Source organism: Protopterus annectens, chromosome 3.part0, assembly GCF_019279795.1.
Source record: "Protopterus annectens isolate FY-2018-M chromosome 3.part0, PAN1.0, whole genome shotgun sequence".
NCBI lineage: Eukaryota > Metazoa > Chordata > Ceratodontiformes > Protopteridae > Protopterus > Protopterus annectens.
This window is the reverse complement of record NC_056731.1, coordinates 629,366,395-629,385,473: the sequence shown is the minus strand read 5'-3', so window position 1 is coordinate 629,385,473 and position 19,079 is coordinate 629,366,395. Positions and strand designations below refer to the sequence as shown.

Here is a 19,079-nt window from a genome sequence, read left to right as displayed (position 1 = left end):
TATAAAGTAATACGATGAAGATATTACTAAAATATCATAGTAGTAGTACCTGGCAATGGTAAAGACACATTATTAAGGGCTGAACTTTAATGAAAAGAGATCCTTTCAGCTTAGCATAGGTACCTGAATGCTATATGCAAGCTAAGAAACACCTGCATGACTTGACTTTGGCTTTTATGAAACTGACTATCTGCTGATGTTGCCATGGTAGCAAACCTTTCACCAGTAGACAGATGAATACAACATTACCCTTTTTCCCAGCAACATGTTTGGTGCCTCTGAATGCATCGACACAGGGGTGTTATTACTACCTGCAACAAATTTATTTAAAGTTGAACAATATAGCAAAATAAGTTGATTCTGGCTATCTTAAACTCATGTCTCTATATGTTGTTAAACTCATACCACATAGCGACAGGTTAAAGCAGCAGAGATCGCGAAAGATCTCCGTATTTTATTGATATATGTTAAAGGAGTTAAACATTTTAAAAATTAACGCTTTTAAAAAAAAGAGATCGAGATCGTTTTTTTTTTTTCTTAAACCTGTGTAAACTCTTTTTACTCTTAGCGAGACAGTAGGAGTAGTTTATACTAAAGTCCCGGCCCGGCGACCTTTTCCGCTAGTATATTGAGGATTTTGGCACGGGCGCGCTGGTTGGGCTGGCCAATCAGCGTGCACGTTTTAGAGGAGGCATTGTATAATATAGAACATTGTTGTTGTCCAGTATGTATACCTTTTCAACTTTACAGCCATATTTTGAAATAAATATTTCATATACGTTTATAGGGCATCATGCTGCATTTCCTAGGAGGACAATAGATTATTGTACAAAGTGAAGGATGGGGGATAATGTTGCCATACCTTAAGCTTTATCATTAAAGATGGCAGCAGTATGGGATACTGAATTGCTGTAATCCAGAAAATGCACACATTTAAGGATAGTAAGCCATTCTCATTTTCACCTATTTCTTTTCACATTTCTACAGCCCCCGAGGAAATCAGTTATAATAAGAGAGCAACACCAGCACAGAGTGGCCCAGTTGGTGTATAGGAAATATTTATTTTAAAATATCCACTCCCATGGACCCCCCCCAGTGTGAGGCAGTGGTAAGCCAGGACTCTACGCTTCAGGATCTGGTAGACACTAGCATACCTGGGGTGCAGTAAAGGAGTGGTAGCTGATCTTGATCGGTGCATAAATGTCAGTATTGCACTTGCGGAGAAAACTGAGCATGGTAGTGCTCGATGTGTGGTTGGTATAAACGGTAGCAGTTTGCTACATTTTAAAAGAAGAAAAGAGGAGAAGGACTTTTTCTGCTTGTTTTTTTTTTTTTTTTTTTTTGTAGGGTCACCAGCTCAAGAGATGGCACTGAGCACAAAACTGTCTAGCTGCACCTGTGCTGGTAGATGCTGCAGCTGTGAATGCCATGGAGAAGCATTGGTGCCTGTTACCTGTCCTTCCTCCAGCAGATTGAAGTTTACATATGAAAATTTCTATACATAACTATATTCATTTCTTGTCAGTTTATATTGCTTCAGGTTTCAAAACTGTTATAGGCATTCAGTTGCTCAAGTCCGAAGTTTGAAAGTCAGCACTTTGTATTCTTGCTTTGCTCATCTCGGTATAGACATGGTGACATGATTTATTTATTCTCACCATGGATCTCTTAACTGTGGGACTATGAATATCATGAAGGTATAGGTCAGGGATGTATAAAATGGCACCTTTCTATGTATGTCTTCGTTTAAAGGCATATTGTCAAGGTTTAGGCAGTTCAGCAAGGAGAAGTTGTATATGGATCAATAATGTGAAGAACTGCTTGTCAGATTTGTATTTATTCTCAGTCTTTTGTTCTGTATGTGCCTGCATTGCATTCTTAGAACTATAAATCTTCAGGCTCCTGCATTTTTTTCTCTGCCCAGTAAAGGAAAAAAAAAAACACCAAGAAGACATTGTTGTAAGCATCAGATAATGGAAGTGCATAGATGGACATTATAACAGCTCAAATGTTATGCTTTCATTGATGATCGGACATCAGATTTAAATTAAACAAAAATCTAGCTTAGTTAATATTACTTGCTACAGCTTTTCCATCCAGAAGTATAAAGAAAAAAATATTTACCCAACAAACAAAATTGCGTGGCTTTTTTGAATAGCTTTGCCCAAGGCTATTCCTCCATCAGAAGTAAGCATGTTCTTCCCAAACCTAAAAGAAAAATTAAAAAAAAAGTTTGTCTATCTCAGATGTTGCTGGCTTATATTGGACTGATTGTGTTGGACTGGGGTGTAATAGAGTCATATGCTGATAGTGATAAGAAATAATATGTCATGCACAGTGGACTACTTCATTAATTCATTCTTCTACACCTAAATACAGAGAAAATAATAAGCAACTATGAAAAAAAGATTGGTTTAATGAGTCAGTTAAATGTATGCACTCCAATAGACTATATCATTGATTCTCCAACTCTTCATACTAAAAAGTGATAGGCTGTCAGGGAATAGTGCTTGACAAACAATCAAGGCCATAATTCTGTATGTTGTTTCTTCATTTTCATCTATGCAAAATATTTTTATTAATACAAAAACATGAACTATAGGACAAGAATATGTAAGGTTTTACATCTGCATGCAAACACTGTTCCAAATGATATATGCCGCTAGGTAAAATACAATGAAGTATTCCTTTTCAGTACTAGGTACTAGAGACCAATTCTTGTCAAAGCATGGAGTTAATAATGCTGTATGTTGTCTTCCATTATAATCCTAAATAATCTTTATTGTATTCTTCCAGTTAACATCCATATATTTTTGTGTCTGTCTTCCTTGAAAAAGTGTGTCACAAATTAATAATAGGCAGTATTTGAAAGGGTAAGGTATAATTAACATACATATTATAAGATTGTTAATTTCAGATGTGTTGCAGTGGAGAAATTAACCAATGATTTTCCTTTGTTATTCATATTTTCATATTTGCATTCATATTTTCATAACTGACAGAACTAAATGTCATTGATGGGCATACAGTAAAATGCCCTGGTTGGAGAAAGAAAAGTGCATTGTCAATGTACAATTAAAGCACACTGTTGTGGAAATTTTGGTAGTTATTTGCTAGTCATTATGAAAATATGAAATATGTCCACATTTACTTAATATTTCTAAAACTGGGTGACTTATAAACTATTACATAACATCCGATGAAACCTTAGATGATGCTGAAGAAAACTTTGGTTGATATTTTATTTCGTATCATATATATTGAGGTATTTGTAGTTATTTGTATTGTTAATTATACAAATAACCATAATTCTTCATATTTCTGTAAATATCTTAGTAAGCATGCACATAGGAAGGAACTTTTTTAGTTATGTTAAAGCTTATGTCTTGCTAACAAAAGTACGTTATCGAAATACATCTACGTTGTACAGTTTCCAAGGTATGACAACTTGTTTGTGAAACATTAGAGAAAAATATCATTCTGGCTTTGTATGCAAAAAAATATTTATTTATTTATATTTATTTATTTATTTATAATATAATATAGCATTGATATAAAGACTGTTACTGTACTATTATCAATGCAAAGAAGGCTTTTTGCTGATATGTTTTTGTTTGTAACATCATAATAGCTTTCATTGTTCACAACATATTGACATTTCCTATATTATGCTTGTTAAGTTGATTTAGGACGGCCACGGTGGTGCAGCGGTTAGAGTTGCTGCCTGACAGCAAGAGGTCCTCTGGTTTGATCCTTGGCTGGGGTGTCATCTGTGCGAAGTCTGCATGTCCTCCCTGTGGTCGCGTGGGTTTCCTCCAGGTGCTCCGGTTTCCTGCCACATCCCAAAGACATGCTGTAGGTGGATTGGACACTCTAAATTAGCCCTAGGCATGTGTGTGTGTGTGTGTGTGTGTGTGTGTGTGTGTGTGTGTGTGTGTGTGTGTGTGTGTGTGTGTGCCTTCAGTGGAAGGTTGTGTGCCGGGCTGGCAACTCAACACTGTGAAACTCCACTGCCAATCATGAGCGGACAGGTGATCTGCTGTGGCGACCCCTAAGCGGGAAAAGCTGAAAGAAGAAGAAGATGCTTGTTAAGTTGATTTCCCAGACAAATGGTTTGGAATGTAAGGATGCTTGTAGACTGCTAGAAGTGTGACATCGCACATCACCCAGGGTATTAATGAGTTAAGTTGCATGGCTGAATGAGTACAATATTCAACCATGCAAAAATCAGCTTCACAGGCAACAAGGTGTCAAGGTATTGTTCCAGAGTGCTCTAACATCCACACCTGGGTGCTGCATCAAATATCTGAACTCACATAAAATAAAATATTCGTCTTGGCTATACTTGGTTGTTATTTTTTATTGTCATTTATCAGAAAACATCACTTGTCAAGCTTGCAAAACTATAGAGAGGATTATGATTGTGTCTCACATATTATATGTGTCACAAGAAAGGTATATGTGGAAGAATCAAAAAAAAGAGTAATATTTGTTTCTTTCCTGTGTCATCTTCTATATCCATATGCAATATCTGTAGTAAATTATATTAACAGTTACATAAAATAAAGTGTAATATTCTTTTGACTTATATCTGACTACTATTTTTTCTCATAACCATGTACCAGAAAACACCACTTCTCTAACTATCAAGACATTATACAGGATTATAATCAGTTTTCTGACTATAACCAATTTGTTTAATGTTCAGAAAATGGATGTCAAGAAATTGTCCTCAAGAGCAAAGCAAATGAAGCTTGAGTGGGGAAACTTGACATCCATTTTGAGAACATATAACTACTTGGTTATGATAATAAAGTCCTGATCACAGTTCTTTGTAGTGCATGGAGTTTTAACTGCTCCATTTAGTACCAGCTACAGAGAAAGACCAAAGTGTAGGGTAGCCTAGTATTTTACATATATGAAAGCTGTAACACATTTATTGCTGTGACACAAGTCTTTATAGTATGTGGAGCTTTGACATTTCTAATGTTCTATGGGGTGAGAGAGGTAAAAGATAAAAGGAAATGGAGAGTAAAAATGTTTTATATGTCTAAATCCTGTAACACAGTTATTAATACCTAACACACAGTGTATACCTAACAAACATCAGAATCAAAGCGTGTCTGATACTTTAAAACCTGTAAAAGCTGCACTGCATTTCATCCTATCACATGCAAAGATATTTGTGGTAGCATGAAGTATAGTACAGCTTTTAAAGCTGTTTGACCTTCCTGCCACTGTTCTATGGTGGACACTGTTTATCCACTGCTTCTGTTTAACAGTATTGAAAGGTACATAAAAACTTTGCCAACATCTTTCTTACATAAGAAGGTGGAGTAACAAAATTGTCTTCTAGTGAAATTTTGAATATAATCATGATGCTTTATATACTGCAAGGATTTATGCTGCTTTCCCATGATAAGCATTTTTTTGCACTGAGGCAAGTTTAGTTATTAAAAAAGCTGAAGAGAATGAATGTTTGAGCTCCTAGTTCCACATTCAAATTCTATACCAAGTTGCCCCTGCAATTCTGAAACATGCCTAACATTGCTGCACAGGTGTTTCCACAAAGGTACTGAGCTGTATTATGTGGTTCAAAGGCAGTTATCAATTAAGAAGGAGGTATTTAGCACCTTGAGCATTAACTAATGCAGAAATGTGCTTGTAGAAATTATAGTGGCAGTGAAGACAAATCTTGAACAGCAGTAGCATGAATGTTGCACCCGCAAGAGTCATACCTTTCAACTGTCGAGCTTTTCACAGAATGTCCAGATTTTTGGCTCATATCTTTGGTCTGTTCCTCATAAAAGTTATGTTTTTCAGGCAAATTTTTGGAATGATCTGAGGACTGAAGTCACTAAATAATGACATACATTTGAATTTCAGACTTCAAATCCTTCAGAAAATGCATGTTAAAACAAAACCTGTTATGTAGCAACTTTCTAAGTTTAAAAGAGCAATATTTAAAATATATCCCTATTTTGCAGCCTTTGTCCCTACATTTTATTGGGCTTTGTCCAGATTTCTTGCACTAAGATGTTTAGAGGTATGACAAGAGTGTGAACGTCCACACATGCCACACTATAATGCTAAGACAGCTGCAATGAACCATAATAAGTGGATCACACCATTATTTCTATTATGAAATGGACGGACATATAGGAAAGGTAGAAAGGGGTGTAGTGAATAAACGAGACATTAGCAGAGTAATACTGATGTACAGGATATCTATCAATAAAAGTGCCAGTACCCATCAATAAAACTAAAAACCACAGACAGCAATTAATCTGCTCCTTGTGCATGTAGAATGAATACAGGCCAGTGTGGAGGCAGGAAATCTTGTCAGTTACACAACCATCAGGCGAGGTAAGTGATTAAGGATTGATAATATTTTTAGTGCTTTCTACATATGCTGTAGATGTCAGTTGTTTACTGAGCAATATAAACTGTGTTGTGGTAGAGGATTGGGGTACTGGGTGTAGCTAACCATACCTGAATTATGTCAAGTGTAATATGAACAGCGGTAGGGGTTTATGTCATGACTTGATACTTGCAGGTGATGCTATGCAGTAGTTAAACTGCAAAACAAAAAGGTTTGATGTATGTTGTAATGTGTGGGAGTCACAGATATTGGTATAAGCCAAAAGCTGTGTATAACCCACTCCCTACTGATATCCAGTTATAGGGAGGTGCTCTGTTTAATTCTGTGTAACTCTCATATGATACCCTGTATGCTGTGCTGTCTAGTAAGGAAGGATTACAGCTGTACAGTGGGCAGTACTCTTTGTGAGGCCTTTGTGAAATACAGGATTATCCGCAGAGAGGACAGTGACTTGCTTTTTTTACTGTGGGGAGAGGGGCCTTCATGCAGTTGACCTCGTATTTTACAGCCCTCCATGTTATGAACATGAGAGTGATGTGCTATGTACATTTTACAAACATCTCCTTTTATGGACTATGATCATGGAGAAAAGTATCTGTGTACCATTGTAGCTGGATAGGAAAGAGTTGAGCCTACAGTACCACTGACTAAGTCTGCAGGACTGATAATGCTGCAATGGGGTTTGCAGTAAACACAAATATCTTGACTGCTTCAGGGAGTGCTTTAGTGTAGGATGATCTTAGGATCTCCAAAGTATTTATGGCCTTCCCCTTCCTACATCTGTACCATGGTGCTGTATGCTTGAAATTGGATTTTGGGGATCTCTGTGCACCTGTACCATAGTGCTGTAAGTCTGAGATGGGTTTTGGACGACCATCAACATATACCCATGAAAAAGGATGCATGTGAATAATTCTAGTGGATATCACACAGATCTTGTTCTCAAATTCTTAGAGCAAGAAATCTGGACAAAGCCATAAATAATGAGGGGACAAATGGCAACAAATAGGGACAGTTTATAATACTGCTCTTACAAGCTTAGGAAGTTGATAGAATAACAGTTTTTGCAATAGCACAAATTTTCTGAAGGGTAGGATGTCAATAACTTAAATGTCTGTCATTATTTTCTGACTTGAGCCCTTAATGATTTTCCCAGAAAACCAAAATTCTATGAGGAACAGATAAAAAAATGTGAGGCCAAAATCTGGACATTCTGCAAAACTCTAGACAGTTGAGAGGTATGATCCTGAGGAATGTCCTTGTGTAGGCCTTAACCTACTGTTGGGCTGCACACACACAGACACATGCACACACACACACACACACACACACACACACACACACACACACACACACACACACACACACACACACACACACACACACACACACACACACATGAATGCCTGGGGTTATATAACAGTTGAGTATGCTATGGGGATATACTGCAGTTGCCTTTCATGGTGTATGCCATTGTCAGGGTAATAAGCAGACAACAGCAGACACTTTCAATTCTGGGCCTTTAGCAATTCCAAATTTCAGGAGACTCACAAAATGCAGTTAACAGCTCTTGTGCCCATCAACAAATTAGTTGGAGGTAGTATGTGTGCTGCTGTGGCCCATAGACCTACAGATCATATGATTTTTTCCTCAAATATCCTTGTGTTTCTGCATGGTTTAATTTGTAGGGTAATGCTGCCTTCTGCCATGTGACAAGGCAACACCCAGAAATATACCATACTGACATGAGCTGTGAATGAGTGCAGGGGGCATGTCCAAGTAGTGCACGGACACTGAACATGCCCCCTGCACTCAGAAAGTACCATACAGGCACTTTCAAAGCTGAAAGATACTGAAATAAACATTGGCAACAAGAAAGCAATGCAGGGGGTGTGTGACAGGTACTGTGACACACCCCCTGCATTACTAAAGTGCCATTTGACACTTCTGCAACCTGCTAAAACAGGAAATGTGTGCAAATGCACATATAATTGGGGATAAATCTACCAAAGGTGACAAAACATACATATAGCCCTCACAAACATAGAAAGCTAATAGAGAACAGGTCATGCATTAAAATGAATTACAGAAGGGTAGAAGTCTGAAAGCAAATGTATGCCAATATTCCTTTACAGCAGTGCATGTTGACAAAGACACACATGATGGGAGGAATAAATAATAAATTAGGGACACCCCTGAAAAATAGCCCTCACACACTTAGAAATTTGATAGATAACAGGATATGTATTAGCAGGAGTCCTTGAAGGATAGAAGGCTGAAAGCCAAATGAATGCCATTATTTCAGGACTGCAGTCGTCAATGAGTTGTCAGAACACCACAAAACTCACTTATATAACATAATAATATAAAAATAATATACACTTTTATGTTTTCAAGCCTAAGGAATGTTTAAGCGTAGCTAAGCAGGTGTGTGCATTATGGCCATCTGCTTAGCATAGTTTAAACATCCCCTAGTAGATAAATGCAAATATAGAGGTGAAATTTCCAAGCTCAGCTAGTGCAGAGGTTAGAATACCGGCTTTACATGCAGGTGTTCACAGCTCGAATACCAAGACAGGTAACTTAGTTTTCTATGGGAAAGTAGTGTTAAAATTATATTTGTAAACTTAAATTATGTAGGAACTGTTTTTTGTCAACCAGGGTAGTGTAGCAGGTCCAAATGTGAAATGTCAGTCTAGAAAAGATGTAAAACCCCCATATAAACACGTGCCCCATACAATATAGTTACAAAAGAATATAATTTAATGAAAGCACATAGGAGGATATCATGGAAGGTAAACATAAACTTATAATATGTCAGAAATGAGGAATCAATCCCCAAATCCTGATACTTTATAAAATGAAATGTGAGCAATACTAAGCTGGTGTAAGCATTGCTTAAATGTAAATGCTAAGCAATAAGTAACCCAGCTAAGCAGATATGCACATTGATAAGCAGTGCTCAACATCTATCCCTTTAAGCACTGCCAATCTTTGTTAAGCAGGTTTGCCCATCACTTAGCTTAGCTCAGCATATTCAAAATGGACCAATGATGGCAAAGGGTGGAAATTTAGCTCTATTTAAACCTTGCAGGCAGGAATACAGCCATAACCAGTTGTATCTCATCTTTGCAGGCACTATGGCTGGTGTAGGATAGGGTTCACGCTTTTGGGCACAATGCTGGGGCGTTCAGGAGTCCAGGGTCATGGTTGACTCCTAGTGAAAGACCATGAGGAGAGACTGCTGCAGGGACAGTACCAGGGCTCCCAATACAAAGTGGAGGCCTGGGACCATCTTGCATATGATCTCATCAGTGCTACTGGCATCCCTAGAACTGGTGAGCAGGTTCAGCACCATTTTGCTGACCTCAAGCATAGGAACAGGGAGCTCTTGGACCAGTGGACCCAAGAAGCACTGGCACAGAATGTCCCAGAAGTGTGTAAGTATCAGTATCAATTAGTGTTCAACAAAGTCCAGCCTGTGTATGTGATCGATAGGTATGCATAAATGTTTCAATATCTCCTGTACAGCTGCAGATGAGAGGCTGCAAATGTAGACGCCCATGCCAGCAGGTTGCTAAGACTGCGCTGGGAGGCTGGTGATTACAAATTTAGCTTGCAGTATTCAGGGCAAATAAATAGAGAGGAGTAGAATGTCAACTGCCAGTAGGTTAAAATGTGTATTGTGTGTAATGAATAAATGAGAGGTTAGCAGAGTAATACTGGTGTATAGGATATCTATCAATAAAAGTGCCAGTACCCTTCAATAAAACTAAAACCACCAGACTGTTGTGTTTACATTGGTATGTGGTAGTATGAATCTAAATGTGTGCCAGGTTACGCACAGCAACTATGGCTCTGACAGCATGAATTAATTGAGGCTCATCTGACAAAGACTGTGGAGCTGTAAAACATGAGATCAACTATATGAAATGTTCCATTAACTAAGATCTGATCCTTGAATAGTAATCTGTAAACAAGTACATTGTATCCCCTACAGCAGTGCTTAGTGTTAACCATTGGTTTCCAGATTATATGTCAAAGTATTAATACACAGTACAAGAACTATCTGCCATGCATTAATGTCAGAATTACAAGGTCAGATTGTCCAAACAAGAGACTATTAGGCAGAAAACAGTGAAGCAACACACAGCAGTTCCTCAATAGCTCTTTGTGTTGAAGCACAGCCTTGTTGTACCTTTTGGCACAAACAAGCACGGTTCGAATCCCGGGAGCTGTATGCATAATTTCACACAAGAATATGTGAATATGTGAATATGTGTAGAAACAGACAGGTAGTGTTAACAGAAATTTCCTTCACAGGTCTGCCAGGTAAGGGAATGTTTCTATTAGCCATAAGAAGGCTGTATTAATACAACACTTCACTGTCCAACCCCAAGGCTGCAATGACAGCAAGATAAGTACATACACCAAGTGGTTTCTCCTGATATATGTCCCTCAAGTGTCACACTGTCATGGCTAGTGGTCACCATTGCCAATACCCAGGGTGACAGATAGAAACCCAGGCAGAGTATGGCAGTAGCATACACAGCATGAGTGCAGAGCACTCCTATCAGTGTCACATATGTAACCTTGAATATGTGAATATGTGTAGAAACAGTCAGGTAGTGTTAACAGAAATTTCCTCCACAGGTCTACCAGGTAAGGAAATTTATGTATTAGTTTTAAGAAGGCTTTAGTAATACACTGTGTGCAAACATTCCACTGCCCAACCCCAGGCCATAGGTAGATGTAAAGTGAGGTCATACCTGGAGAGTAATGAGTACAGTAATGATCAGTACAGTTGTGAACAATCGAAGCCTATACAGTTGTTAATTGATATTTCTCTCTCTCCCCCACCCTATCTGCACGAATAATGCATACACATAATCAGTGGGTATGTTTTTCACCAAAACTGCTGTTGGGACATGTGTCCTATTGTTCTATAAATACTGAATCATTTGATTATGAATGTTCCCCGTTCAAATACTATCATTGGTGGCCTGTTGCTATAATGTAACCTGCATGCCATTATGATGCCTACTGTTGGTCCATTTATGCATGTGTTCTGTTTGCTAAGCAACTGTTTCAAATCTGTTGGTTTGGGTTAATTGGAGCACCCATGCATGCTGTCAAAACTAATTTTGAAATGTTTTGTTCGTGATTAACCAACATATTTTGTAAAACCTGAGACCCCAGCACATCTGGAACCCAACCCGAGACCACCTCATCTACTGGTCCTGCACTACCTTAGTGTGGATCTGCATCAGGGGACTGGGCCCATCCCCCATGCCCGGGAGTGAGTGTGGACAGGAAATTGTCACCTGTAGCCAGATCTAGGGTTTGGTACATAGCACCATCCACAAGGAGTTTAGTGGACAGCTGCGCCAGATTGAGGGCCGCTTGGCATATCTTGAGGGTCAGCCTGCCCCTCCTGTCCAGTCCCCAGCACAGTCACCTTTGGGGCTGTGAAGGTGCAGTGGTGACCAACCATGGGTGGGGACCTCAGTCCCACTGTATCCATTTAGGGACTTATGGGCGTCTGATTCCCAACCACTCTCCCCATTCAAGGCATTTACCTCCCACATGTGTTATATACACCACCCCAGTCTGCTGTCTTGTCTGTCTTCCTACCCAACTTACCTCCCCAAATGTACCTACTATCCTTCCCCAACATCCCACTCTCACCTTCAAAAAAAAAAGGCATCTGTTCCCAAATAAATTACGCCTCATACATAGCTGTCTATTTCACATACATGTCCACTGCACATGTAATCTGGTCCAATTAGCTTGACAACACATTCCTGTTGTCCTCACCCCTCTCTCAGTGGTTTGAGTGTCCAAATTCACCTTTAAATTCTGTAGAAATTCACAGCTGTTGCTGTAGAAGAAATTGGCAGCTACAAACCTTTCCTACACCTGTCCTGCACATTCCTAGCTACCATTCATACTGTACTTTCCTCTGCATGCCCCTTTTTTCACCACTTTCCTATCACTCCTTTTTCTTTTCTTTTCTTTTAAAGAAATTAGAGTGGGGATAAGCAGGAATAAGCAGTGGTAAGTGAAGCTTAAACAGATTAACTGTGTGTTGGCATCACTTACCATCATGCAAACCTGCGTAAACCCACTTACAACTGCTTAAACATGCCTTAATCACTCTGTATCCATCAGACCCTGTTCTGCCCAGAAACAAAATAGCCAGACCTGCCAAGACTTGAACCCAGAATGCTGTGCTCTGCATACACAGCAACATACCAGTACACCATCTGAGCTGTGCGAAGCTGTAATGCTTTAACAAACATATCATGCATTCTGGTCATTTAACAGTTATGAAAAAAAGCATCAATCCCAAGTCTCAAAACCATGACCATATACACTATAGTCAGAGCAATGTACCACTACACCATGTGAGCTGTAGGAGCTAGTGCTGTTTTTTTCAAAGATATCATGCAATAGAGGCATACAACATTAGGGAGAAAGCTCTCTGGAATCATTCATGTTGTATATAGACAGATACACATACACACACACACACACACACACACACACATATATATATATATATATATATATATATATATATATATATATATATATATGTTGAAACATATATATGAAATGGTGGATAAATAATCTAGATATACAAATATAAATATATAAAGGAAGGGAAATATATATATATATATATATATATATATATATATATATATATATACATAAATGTATGTACATAACATGCAATGCAGTCAGACCTCAGAACCATCCCTCTCAACCTCTTAGTGCAAGACACCTGTACAAAGGCTGTAAAAGGAAGGGATGGGCCAGATATAGGGACATATTTCAACTATCGCTGTTAGGAATGAAGACATCGGCCACGTGGACATACATAGGTCAGCACCAACAACAGCTGAGAGTCTACGGGGATGAGGATCTTCACACAACTGTAGTGACAATGACACTAGCACTACCAAAGGGGGAGTTGCTGTCCATATCACACCAGAACAGGCTATGGGCATGTGGTCCTGGCCAGTCCCATCAGGGGCATGGATCCAGCAGACAGCAGTCACCATCAGGAAGCAGTACTGCATATGGCCTTGGGCCTGGTGGTGCCAGTGATACCCGTGGCAGGACCATTTCCTGTGTCTGTGGCCAGTGACAGTGAACTGGACACCCTGTCATGTACTTTCCACAGCTGTCCAACATACCCCTGTGTAGGGTAGCCACATGGCGTGACTGTGTACATACATACACGCACACATCTGTATCACTGGCAGGTCACCTCCAGACATACACAGCACCTCTGCACAGCCCATCTATTGGATACCCCTCCAAACATCCACACATGATGTCAACTGTATGGCCCAGCCTAGGCCTCTGGCAAGCCCACACCACACCCTGTGCATATGATGATACCTCTGCCACATCCCTGTCACCCATAACATTGATGCAGGGACATGCTAATATGGGTCTGATGTTCAGAGTGAATATAGTACAGTGTAGCTATGTAATACTATGTAAGGTGCTGTCTGCTTGCATTTGTTATGGGTACACATACAGGTCTATGTACCTTATTAGCCAGGATGCATTATTGCTGTTGGTACCACTGACTGAATGTAGTCTGATATTCTGTATTCTGTTTGTGTTCCAGTTGTCTGTGTGTCTGCAGGCTGTGGCCTTGCAGACATTCCTAAGAGGGAGTATGGCAGAGTGGGAATACACTGACCGTGTCATAGGCAAGGTACAGCTTTATATGTACATGTACCAGGTGTGTATGCATGCAACAGTGTTTGAGGGACACTTTTGTCAGACAGTGTGACCTGCATACATACCCCTTGTCACAGACAGATAGCCTTCAGACATGTCACCTCAGTGTTGTGTAGTACCACAGGCTCATACATACAGAGATACAGAGCAAGTTACTGCAGTACTGTCAGCAGGTCCCTCACAAGTGTAGCCATTACTTTAGCTGCAACAGATTCACCTGTCATCACCTTTTGGCCCTGCCATTTCTTTCCCACAGACCCAACCCTGATGCAGTTGATGAGGGCATGCATGATACTGCGTATGACAGGTTTGTGGTATGTATTCCTGAGTTCACAGGGTGGAACAGGGAGATAAAATGGTATATCATTTGGATACACACAGTAAGGACTGACACAGGGATGTGCATGCAGTAACACAAACACAGTTGGCAATAAACAGATTAGTAAACCTACATTTCCACATTGATGTACTGTAGTACTACATACACATGGCATGCTCCACATAGATTATATGTATGAGACATAACACGCTACCTCTTACAACACATAATGTTCTGAATGCTTTCACTGATGGTGAGATAATCCACCAGAAATACCATATGGAGTCATGTATTGCTCCTGCAAGAGTGGACGAGCGATAGTGGTGCAGATGTTGTGTCAGTATGATGTTTCAGTCAGGTATGATACCTGATGCTGACATCTGTGTCACTACACTCACTGTGGATGATTTGGCAACAATATCACATACATGGGCATTAAGGGGCACAGACCACATATAGGTTGCAAACATCTGGATATTCCATACACATCTGTACAGAGGACTGGTATGGCCTGCACAATGGTTTAACATGCTGCATGTGAGGCAGATGACGTTACCACCCTATATAAAGTAGTGCCTTTGGGAGGTGGTAAACAGGCTGGAATGGTACACACATCAAAATGGTATCAGCCAGACAGCATATGATCTTCACCCAAACACACACTTACCAATATTGAAATTAGAACCTTTACCTATCTAGTTATTACTACTATAGTGTTACGCAATCAGACATGCCATGAAGTTTACATGCTTTCACCTAGTCCCAAGGTACTTCTAAGGTGAATGACATCAGCAGGCCTAGTAAAGTAGGGTGATGGGACATTTACAGGGTGGTACACAACTCAAAATGGTATAACCCACACAGTATATGATTCTCACACCAACACACACACACACACACACACACACACACACACACACACACACACACACACACACACACACACACACATACATAAACAGTTGCTAGTATTGAGATTAGAACCCTTACCTATTTAGGTTATCTCTACTATAGTGTTACACAGTTATCAGACGCACCACAGAGCTTACATGGTTTCACCTAGTCCCAAGGTACCTCTAAGGTGAATGACATCAGCAAGCCTAGTAAAGTAGGGTGATGGGAAGTTTACAGGGGGGTACACAACTCAAAATGGTATAACCCACACAGTATATGATTCTCACACAGTTACAAGTATTGAGATTAGAACCCCTACTTATCTAGGTATTTCTACTATAGTGTTATGCAGTTATCAGACATGCCACAGAGCTTACATGTTTGACCTACTCCCAAGGTACTTCTAAGGTGAATGACATCAGCAGGCCTAGTAAAGTAGGGTGATGGGAAGTTTACAGGGTGGTACACAACTCAAAATGGTATAACCCTCGCAGTATATGATTCCCATGCAAACACACAAGCACTTGCCAGTATTGCAATTAGAACCCCTGCCTATCTAGTTATTTGTACTATAGTGTTACACAGTTATCACACGTGCTACAGTGCTTATTGGTCTGAGAGCTGGCCAAAGGTGCTGATAACTGCAAAGCTGAGTAAACTATTGCAGGTGCCAGAAAGTCTGCCTTCAGTTTTTCCCTTAGATGTTGCTAGTTCTTTCTCTCTTCTCTCTTGCACTTCAAATAGCCTAATAGCTTTGCACTTCAACAGGTTTTTGTATCAATTATTCTAGCACACCTGAGAGCCATCAGCAGTAGTCGTTCCTCATAGAATTAGCTCCAGTACTTAGTAGTTATGACCACCCCCTCCTGGCATGATTAAAGTGCAGTTCTCTGTACTTTTGCCCATTATCCTGGGGCACTTGGACATTCTGAAGCACTGTTACAACTGCCTCATGCACACAGACAACCCTCTCCTCTAAACTCCCAACACTCAGACTTATGAGAGATACCCTTATATCACTGAATTGGAAGATGTGCACTCTCCAGTGAAGACTGGACTAGCTGGTCAAGAGGAGAAGGGTCAACACCTGCATCACACCACATGGAACACATACCCCTCCAGAACACCCACTATCACAGCTCCAACATACAAACAAAAACCATACACCCACCTTCACAGAGATACTCAATACACATTTACCCAAACAGCAGATACCACCAAGACAGATACCCACTCAACCACCACAACACAGCACAACCCACAGGACACATATCTCACCTACACAGTGTGCCCCTCAACCTAAGCCCCTAATGCTAACCACCTTGCCCAATACAGTAATCATAGGTGACTCAATAGTGAGGAACACAGATGTCCCACTCACTAGGTTGAACATGGAGAAGGTAACAGTCAGTTGTCTATCAGGTGCCAGAATCCAACACATAACACACTCAGTCAGGTCACTCCACAACAACTACAAGTATCCCTCTGTCATTGTCCATGTGTGTGTGAATTACCTCAGACACACCTCCCTGGACTACATGAAAAGTGACATGGTTGAGCTTTCAGATTATGTGGGCCAGGCAGGTTATGACAGGAGCAAAACAGTATGCTACTGTCACTCAGAATGATACCGCACTACAAACAACAAATGATTGATTTCAACAATTGGATTAAGTGTCTGGAGTCATTCTCATGGGATCCAGTATCTCTCTGCTTGGGATGACATGACTGACAGACTGCAATGGCTTGCCAGAGATGGCCTGCATCTGTCACCCCTGGGTTTCCAGGTACTGGCTAAGTGTCTTGGCACCCCTATAGTGCCTTTTTAGGTGGTGTTACAAATCAAATTACCACCGCAACAGCTATACATAAATGCAATTCAATGGCCATGCTGCTCAACACTAGACATCTACATCTCGAGATGCAGTCACTTGAAGCACTCCTCAAAATGGAGAACATTGACATTTGTGCTGTAACAGACACCTGGTTTACAGCAGCAGACAGCACCCCTACAATACCAGGCTACAACTCATTCCACACCTGTCAGGACCAAAACATGGACCACAGCTCCAAAGACAGTGGTGTCTCCATATTCATACAGGATATGCACACCTCCAGAAAAGTATCCCAGCATAATGCATCTGAGATACTCCAGGTACAACTGACATTGGGTAATAGTGCAATCCAGGTCATAGCCTACAATAGATCCCCATCCATGTCCCTAGACTCTCAATCCACATTCCTCAATACCCTGGACCCTTTCAAGGTTCAACCCAACACTCTTATAACTCTCATACTAGGTGACTTCAACTACCCCTCCATCAACTGAGAAAGATACTCTAGCACCAATACACTTGCCCAATGCTTCCTGGAATTCATCAGTTCCAATGCCCCGGACCAGCTCATTCTGACACCCAGTAGACGAAGCAACATCCTTGACCAGTGTTGATTACTAACATATGGGATAGTTTCTTGACATTTGTCAATCCCTACCTGGTCAAATCCAGAACAGAGTAATCACCATGGAAATCCACATCTCACCCACACCCCCCTGCAAAGGTAACCACCTTGAAAACTTCAAAGCTGACTTTGGACTCCTAAAACTAGAGGTGGCTAACTTCACAGCACCCATGCCAATGGAAAATACCTGGAGGACTGCCGAATCATACACAAATGCACTGTACAAACATGTACATCAATGCATGGACCTAGCCATACCCAACAGAACCATGATACTCTTATACAAACACTGGAGGCCAATCTGGTGGTCCCCTGACATTAATAACCTGTACAACAGAAGGAAGAAACAGTTGTAGACAAAGGTGGAGTCTCAAGAGTGGTAAAACTCCCTTATTAGCCTCAACAACTTGAGATCCCTCATGAAATCATCTAAAGTCAGCTATGATGGCAGAATTGCAGCAGACACTGACAACAATTATAAAGCCTTTGATAATTATGTCAAGAACCTCCACGGCAATACCCAGAAGTGCTCTGAGTTACTGCACAATGCTACCTCCTATACTGAGCCAACAGATATTGCCAACATTCTTGCCAGCACATTAAGTGCCAGCTTTACCCCTCTCTCTCTCCCAGGGGAACAATCAGAATGCCAGAAGAATGTCAGGCACCCAGGATTACTACCATCCAGGTTAAACCTGCATTGTCCATGGGCAAGAATACAGCTTCCATGAGACCCAAAATTATCCTTGGCTGTGTTCTACATGAACTACAAATATACCTGGCACCACATCTGTGTGCCCTGTTCAGTCACAGCCTCACCTCAGGCATTGTCCCTCCCAAATGCACACTGCTACAGTCATCCCTCTCCATAAAGGGGTAGCAACTAAAGACCCTGGGAATTATAATCCCATTAGCCTGACAAGTCTGATATGTACAGCTATGGACCGCATCATGAGGGACCTGATCAACAAACATATAGGTAATCTCCTAACTTTGGACCCCACACAATTTGGCTTTGTGAAAGGGAGATCATGCCTGCTCAGCTTGGTTGACTTCTTTGAGTCAGTCACCAGGGCTGTGTATGACAGTAAGGCACTGCATACAGCCTACATCAATCTGGCCAAAGCTCTTGATACCCTTCCTTAGTCTGGAATTATGGATGAACCTACCAAACTAGGCATTAACCCCTATATCATTAGGCGGGTTGCAAATTGTCTCACAGATAGAACACACGGTTTGAAAGTAGCAAACTCCAAGTCA

General features: G+C 40.5%; 1 protein-coding gene across 1 annotated transcript in view; it reads right to left on the bottom strand.

Moving 5' to 3' along the window:
* LOC122796497 (nucleotide-binding oligomerization domain-containing protein 1-like) overlaps positions 1 to 19,079 on the bottom strand; it is a 636,277-nt gene that overhangs the window by 195,530 nt on the left and 421,668 nt on the right. Inside the window, exon 6 of the mRNA XM_044065027.1 lies at positions 2,125 to 2,208. Within this exon, the coding sequence (XP_043920962.1) occupies positions 2,125 to 2,208 (84 nt within the window). The remainder of the gene's footprint in view (positions 1 to 2,124; positions 2,209 to 19,079) is intronic.